This window comes from Callionymus lyra, chromosome 18, assembly GCF_982586985.1.
Source record: "Callionymus lyra chromosome 18, fCalLyr1.hap1.1, whole genome shotgun sequence".
Taxonomy (NCBI): Eukaryota; Metazoa; Chordata; class Actinopteri; order Syngnathiformes; family Callionymidae; genus Callionymus; species Callionymus lyra.
The window spans coordinates 1534752-1542677 of NC_141835.1; the positions used below are offsets into that span (position 1 = coordinate 1534752).

The 7926-nt window shown below is 34.5% G+C and overlaps 1 protein-coding gene across 3 annotated transcripts in view; it reads left to right on the forward strand.

The window, feature by feature from the left end:
• The window catches only part of msrab (methionine sulfoxide reductase Ab), a 50946-nt gene extending 45570 nt beyond the window's left edge, over nt 1-5376 (forward strand). For 2 of the 3 annotated variants that reach the window (XM_087780617.1, XM_087780619.1), the window contains one exon: nt 5168-5376. In XM_087780617.1, coding sequence (XP_087636743.1) covers nt 5168-5335 — 168 coding nt within the window. In that variant the 3' untranslated portion in view covers nt 5336-5376. The remainder of the gene's footprint in view (nt 1-5167) is intronic. The other variant, XM_087780618.1, reaches the window with a different exon arrangement.
• Nucleotides 5377-7926: the final 2550 nt, after the last annotated feature.

The window sequence follows — 7926 nt, forward strand, 5'->3', positions numbered from 1 at the left end:
TTATTAACTGATGGTCAGTTAAGAGGATAAGTTATTAACTGATGGGTCAGTTAAGAGGATAAGTTATTAACTGATGGGTCAGTTAAGAGGATCTAACGTGTGACTGAAACAATGCCTTCATGTTCAAACTGAGACTCTAGAGTTGAACGTGTTCTTCAGGTTGTCATGAACCACATGTTCCAGTCAATCATCTGGATCTGGATCCAGGTCCAGATCCAGGTCCAGATCCAGGTCCAGACAAGAACATGGAGCAGGAGAACCATAGAGTCTGAAGGTCGTGTGATGATACTATGAATGAGTAGATGATCGAAGTATTAATGAAAGCATAGAAATATGATGAATGTTGTCAAGTCTTCTTGAAACATAACGTGAATGATTCCAAGTGAGCATCTGTGTGTAGATGTTTGTGCGTCAGTGTGTCACGTGTGTGTACTCGAGCAGAAGAAGCTTCTCTGCGACTGAAGCGATGACGGCGTCCATGATTCAACGCTGTTACGTAAACGCTTCCATCGAGGTCACGTCCAAATGTCTCCGTGACTCACTCCACGTCAGCGCCTCGTCCCGGTGGCCGTAGGCCGCGAGGGAGGCCGTGACGAGGACGCGTGTCACTAACTATCTGCGTCCAGAGGTTCGTCTCGGCGCCACTTCCTCTCGCTCGGCCGGAGAAGGAAGTCGTTGATGCGTGAGAGTCTTTGATCCTGTGTCAACGGATACTGTCGATAAAGTTCAATTCAAACACCTCCCCCCCCCCCTCACTGCTGCAGAGAGAGCATGTGAGGTCGAACTCGCTCGCGTCACGCCATGCATTCTGATTTATGGATCTAAAATGGCCGCCGCTGCTGTGGAGGCGCCTTCACGAACACGTCTGGAGCTCACGTCTGCAGAGGACGTCCAGCCGTGGATGTTCTGATGAGACGCAGAGAAGGATCCGGTCTCTGGTTCTGTTCTGGTTCTGTTCCGGGTCTCATGGTGTCAGCGTAGAGGTCAGATGTCGCCTCGGTCTGAGTCAGTGTCTTCACCGAGGCTGCACCGCCCCCTGCTGGACACGTGTTGAACTGCTTTAGAGTTCACGTTAACAATGATTTAAATATTGAATAATATAATTGAATAATTAAATTAAAGACAATTGATTTACACATACCAATACTTCAAAGATATGTTTTCTTCAATCAATATGTTTAGTTCAATATAAACGTTAATAGAGTCTCCAGACTAAACCAACAGAGCTCAGAGCTACTGATCAAATTAAAAGATTGTCTTCAGAAAATATATTTTTGGAAATATTATTATCAATAATAAATAATAAATGTTATCAAAATCATTTTGAAATGTATATATTTTTTTAAATACAATGTTTTTTAAGCATCAAATACATTTTTGGAATAATTCAATTCAATCATTTGTTGAAAGGTTGATGAGTTTTTATTGAATAAGTGTAAAAAAAAAAAATAGAATATTTTGTTTTGTTGTTTTACGCATAGTTTGTTATTCAAATATTTGATTGATAAATATAAATATATATATATCATTAAAAAAAATTGTATTCCAATCAGGCAGCTCTTGCTACTGTTGATATTATTACACATTTGTTTATTACATGTAAAAGTTTACTTCAGTTTATCTTCGTCACTCTAGGAAGAACTTTAGTACTTTGATGTGTTTTTGTTCATGTTTCTGTAAGAGAAACTGACTCAACATTTGATCCAAATGTTTACGGTCAGACACAAATATTGACATTTATCAGTGTCTGTCTGTGTCTGTCTGTGTCTGTCTGTGTCTGTCTGTGTCTGTCTGTGTCTGTCTGTGTCTGTCTGTGTCTGTCTGTGTCTGTCTGTGTCTGTCTGTGTCTGTCTGTGTCTGTTCATGTATGTCTGTGTCTGTCTGTGTCTGTCTGTGTCTGTCTGTGTCTGTCTGTGTCTGTTCATGTCTGTTCATGTCTGTCTGTGTCTGTTCATGTCTGTTGGTGTCTGTTCATGTCTGTCTGTGTCTGTTCATGTCTGTCTGTGTGTCTGTGTCTGTTCATGTCTGTCTGTGTCTGTTGGTGTCTGTTCATGTCTGTCTGTGTGTCTGTGTCTGTTCATGTCTGTCTATGTCTGTTGGTGTCTGTTCATGTCTGTCTGTGTCTGTTCATGTCTGTCTGTGTGTCTGTGTCTGTTCATGTCTGTCTGTGTCTGTTGGTGTCTGTTCATGTCTGTCTGTGTCTGTTCATGTCTGTCTGTGTGTCTGTGTCTGTTCATGTCTGTCTGTGTCTGTTGGTGTCTGTTCATGTCTGTCTGTGTCTGTTCATGTCTGTCTGTGTGTCTGTGTCTGTTCATGTCTGTCTGTGTCTGTTGGTGTCTGTTCATGTCTGTCTGTGTGTCTGTGTCTGTTCATGTCTGTCTGTGTCTGTTGGTGTCTTTTCATGTCTGTTGGTGTTTGTTCATGTCTGTTGGTGTCTGTTGGTGTCTGTCTGTGTCTGTTCATGTCTGTCTGTGTCTGTCTGTGTCTGTCTGTGTCTGTCTGTGTCTGTCTGTGTCTGTTAATGTCTGTTCATGTCTGTCAGTGTCTGTTCATGTATGTCTGTGTCTGTTCATGTCTGTTCATGTCTGTCTGTGTCTGTTCATGTCTGTCTGTGTCTGTCTGTGTCTGTCTGTGTCTGTCTGTGTCTGTTCATGTCTGTCTGTGTCTGTCTGTGTCTGTCTGTGTCTGTTAATGTCTGTTCATGTCTGTCTGTGTCTGTTCATGTCTGTCTGTGTCTGTTGGTGTCTGTTCATGTCTGTCTGTGTCTGTTCATGTCTGTCTGTGTCTGTTCATGTCTGTCTGTGTCTGTTGGTGTCTGTTCATGTCTGTCTGTGTCTGTCTGTGTCTGTCTGTGTCTGTCTGTGTCTGTTCATGTCTGTTGGTGTCTGTTGATGTCTGTTGATGTCTGTTGATGTCTGTTGGTGTCTGTTCATGTCTGTTCATGTCTGTTGGTGTCTGTTGATGTCTGTTGATGTATGTTCATGTCTGTTGGTGTCTGTTCATGTCTGTTCATGTCTGTTGGTGTCTGTTCATGTCTGTTGGTGTCTGTTCATGTCTGTTCATGTCTGTTCATGTCTGTTGATGTCTGTTGATGTCTGTTGGTGTCTGTTCATGTCTGTTCATGTCTGTTGGTGTCTGTTCATGTCTGCTCATGTCTGTTGGTGTCTGTTCATGTCTGTTCATGTCTGTTCATGTCTGTTGATATCTGTTGATGTCTGTTCATGTCTGTTGGTGTCTGTTCATGTCTGTTCATGTCTGTTCATGTCTGTTGATGTCTGTTGATGTATGTTCATGTCTGTTGGTGTCTGTTCATGTCTGTTCATGTCTGTTGGTGTCTGTTGGTGTCTGTTCATGTCTGTTCATGTCTGTTCATGTCTGTTGGTGTCTGTTCATGTCTGTTGGTGTCTGTTCATGTCTGTTCATGTCTGTTGATGTCTGTTGATGTCTGTTGATGTCTGTTGGTGTCTGTTCATGTCTGTTCATGTCTGTTGGTGTCTGTTCATGTCTGTTCATGTCTGTTGGTGTCTGTTCATGTCTGTTCATGTCTGTTGGTGTCTGTTCATGTCTGTTCATGTCTGTTAATGTCTGTTCATGTCTGTCAGTGTCTGTTCATGTATGTCTGTGTCTGTTCATGTCTGTTCATGTCTGTCTGTGTCTGTTGGTGTCTGTTCATGTCTGTCTGTGTCTGTTCATGTCTGTCTGTGTCTGTCTGTGTCTGTCTGTGTCTGTCTGTGTCTGTTCATGTCTGTCTGTGTCTGTCTGTGTCTGTCTGTGTCTGTTAATGTCTGTTCATGTCTGTCTGTGTCTGTTGGTGTCTGTTCATGTCTGTCTGTGTCTGTTCATGTCTGTCTGTGTCTGTTCATGTCTGTCTGTGTCTGTTGGTGTCTGTTCATGTCTGTCTGTGTCTGTCTGTGTCTGTCTGTGTCTGTTCATGTCTGTTGGTGTCTGTTGATGTCTGTTGATGTCTGTTGATGTCTGTTGATGTCTGTTGGTGTCTGTTCATGTCTGTTCATGTCTGTTGGTGTCTGTTGATGTCTGTTGATGTATGTTCATGTCTGTTGGTGTCTGTTCATGTCTGTTCATGTCTGTTGGTGTCTGTTCATGTCTGTTGGTGTCTGTTCATGTCTGTTCATGTCTGTTCATGTCTGTTGATGTCTGTTGGTGTCTGTTCATGTCTGTTCATGTCTGTTGGTGTCTGTTCATGTCTGCTCATGTCTGTTGGTGTCTGTTCATGTCTGTTGGTGTCTGTTCATGTCTGTTCATGTCTGTTCATGTCTGTTCATGTCTGTTCGTGTCTGTTCATGTCTGTTGGTGTCTGTTCATGTCTGTTCATGTCTGTTCATGTCTGTTCATGTCTGTTCATGTCAGTTCATGTCTGTTCATGTCTGTTGGTGTCTGTTCATGTCTGTTCATGTCTGTTCATGTCTGTTCATGTCTGTTCATGTCTGTTGGTGTCTGTTCATGTCTGTTCATGTCTGTTCATGTCTGTTCATGTCTGTTCATGTCTGTTGGTGTCTGTTCATGTCTGTTGGTGTCTGTTCATGTCTGTTGGTGTCTGTTCATGTCTGTTCATGTCTGTTGGTTTCTGTTCATGTCTGTTCATGTCTGTTGGTGTCTGTTCATGTCTGTTGGTGTCTGTTCATGTCTGTTCATGTCTGTTCATGTCTGTTCATGTCTGTTGGTTTCTGTTCATGTCTGTTCATGTCTGTTGGTGTCTGTTCATGTCTGTTGGTGTCTGTTCATGTCTGTTCATGTCTGTTCATGTCTGTTAATGTCTGTTCATGTCTGTTGGTGTCTGTTCATGTCTGTTGGTGTCTGTTCATGTCTGTTGGTGTCTGTTCATGTCTGTTCATGTCTGTTCATGTCTGTTCATGTCTGTTCATGTCTGTTGATGTCTGTTCATGTCTGTTCATGTCTGTTGGTGTCTGTTCATGTCTGTTCATGTCTGTTCATGTCTGTTCATGTCTGTTGGTGTCTGTTCATGTCTGTTCATGTCTGTTCATGTCTGTTAATGTCTGTTCATGTCTGTTGGTGTCTGTTCATGTCTGTTGGTGTCTGTTCATGTCTGTTCATGTCTGTTCATGTCTGTTCATGTCTGTTCATGTCTGTTCATGTCTGTTCATGTCTGTTAATGTCTGTTCATGTCTGTTCATGTCTGTTGCTGCAGCAGCTGCAGAGAGAAGGTCTGGGAATCATCACGACAGAAGTCCGAGAAGAAAGAACCTTCTATTACGCTGAAGATCAGCACCAGCAGTACCTGAAGAAGGTCCCTAGAGGTCGCTGCCTCATGAAGGGGACGGGGGTTCGACTGGAGCTCGACTGGAAGAACAAATGATGTGGTTTGTTGCTGCAAATAAACAAATCAAGTTTCAAGTATTGAATCGTGTTTCCTTCCAGTGTTGAGACAATCAAGCTACTTATTATCTTATCTTAAACTTTATTATCTATTATCTTATCTTAAACTTTATTGTCTATTATCTTATCTTAAACTTTATTATCTATTATCTTATCTTAAACTTTATTATCTATTATCTTATCTTAAACTTTATTATCTATTATCTTATCTTAAACTTTATTATCTATTGTCTTATCTTAAAACTTTATTATCTATTATCTTATCTTAAACTTTATTATCTATTATCTTATCTTAAACTTTATTATCTATTATCTTATCTTGAACTTTATTGTCTATTATCTTATCTTAAACTTTATTATCTATTATCTTATCTTAAACTTTATTATCTATTATCTTATCTTAAACTTTATTATCTATTATCTTATCTTGAACTTTATTGTCTATTATCTTATCTTAAACTTTATTATCTATTGTCTTATCTTAAACTTTATTATCTATTATCTTATCTTGAACTTTATTATCTATTATCTTATCTTAAACTTTATTATCTATTATCTTATCTTAAACTTTATTATCTATTGTCTTATCTTAAACTTTATTATCTATTATCTTATCTTAAACTTTTAATTTTTGTACTTTTTTTATATGTATTGTTGTATGTTTTTTAAGGTTGTTTTTCATTTTTGTCTTTTCTTATTGTTTGTTTGTTTTAAGGTCATGTTTTATATATTTGTGATGATCTTATTATATTATCAATACATGTTATTCTATTATTATTATTGTTGTTATCATATCTTATCATTTATAACTATTTAAATGTGTTTTTGTAAAACATGATAAATAATCAAATAACAATGAATCCAATGCAGTTATTGTTTAAAGTTAAAAGAAACTATTCCTTCTGTTCAAATCTAGATCAACACAAACAACACAATGACTTGTTTTGTTTCTCAAGTAAATCAAAGTCTTCTGCTGAGTTTTCGTCACGATCTCGTCATAACTGGTGAATGACGTCGTTGACCGTAAAGAAGCGACAACTGACGTTAATCCTCGTTACCAGGCGCATCACTGCAGGGACACATAACGTCCACGAGGTGGCGACGTGTGACAAGCGAGCAGCAGCAGCTCGTTTGTAAACAATAAAGTTTCATTCAAATGTTTGAATGTCTCTGTATAAACATTTAAAGATTATATCATTTACAAACATATTAATACTAGATAATAAATGTATAACATATTAATACTAGATAATATAATTTACAAACATGTTAATACTAGATAATAAATGTATAACATATTAATACTAGATAATATAATTTACAAACATGTTAATACTAGAAAATATAATGTATAACATATTAATACTAGATAATATAATTTATTACATATTAATACTAGATAATATAATTTACAAACATATTAATACTAGATAATATAATGTATAACATATTAATACTAGATAATATAATTTATTACATATTAATACTAGATAATATAATTTACAAACATATTAATACTAGATAATATAATGTATAACATATTAATACTAGATCATATAATTGACAAACATATTAATATTAGATAAAATAATTGATAACATATTAATACTAGATAATATAATTTATTACATATTAATACTAGATAATATAATTTATAACATATTAATACTAGATCATATAATTTATAAAACATTAATATTAGATAAAATAATTGATAACATATTAATACTAGATAATATCATTTATTACATATTAATACTAGATAATATAATTTATAACATATTAATACTAGATAATATAATTGACAAACATATAAATACTAGATAATATAATTTATAAAATATTAATATTAGATAATATAATTGATAACATATTAATACTAGATAATATAATTTATAAAATATTAATATTAGATAATATAATTGATAACATATTAATACTAGATAATATAATTTAAAAACATATTAATACTAGATAATATAATTTTTAAAATATTAATATTGATAATATAATTGATAACATATTAATACTAGATAATATAATTGATAACATATTAATACTAGATAATTTAATTTATTACATATTAATACTAGATAATATAATTTATAAAATATTAATATTGATAATAAAATTTATAACATATTAATACTAGATAATATAATTGATAACATATTAATACTAGATAATATAATTTATTACATATTAATACTAGATAATATAATTTATAACATATTAATACTAGATAATTTAATTTACAAACATATTAATACTAGATAATATAATTTATAAAATATTAATATTAGATAATATAATTGATAACATATTAATACTAGATAATATCATTTATTACATATTAATACTGATAATATAATTTATAACATATTAATATTAGATAATATAATTGATAACATATTAATACTAGATAATATCATTTATAACATATTAATATTAGATAATATAATTGATAACATATTAATACTAGATAATATAATGTATAACATATTAATATTAGATAATATAATTTATTTCATATTAATACTAGATAATATAATTTATTACATATAAATATTA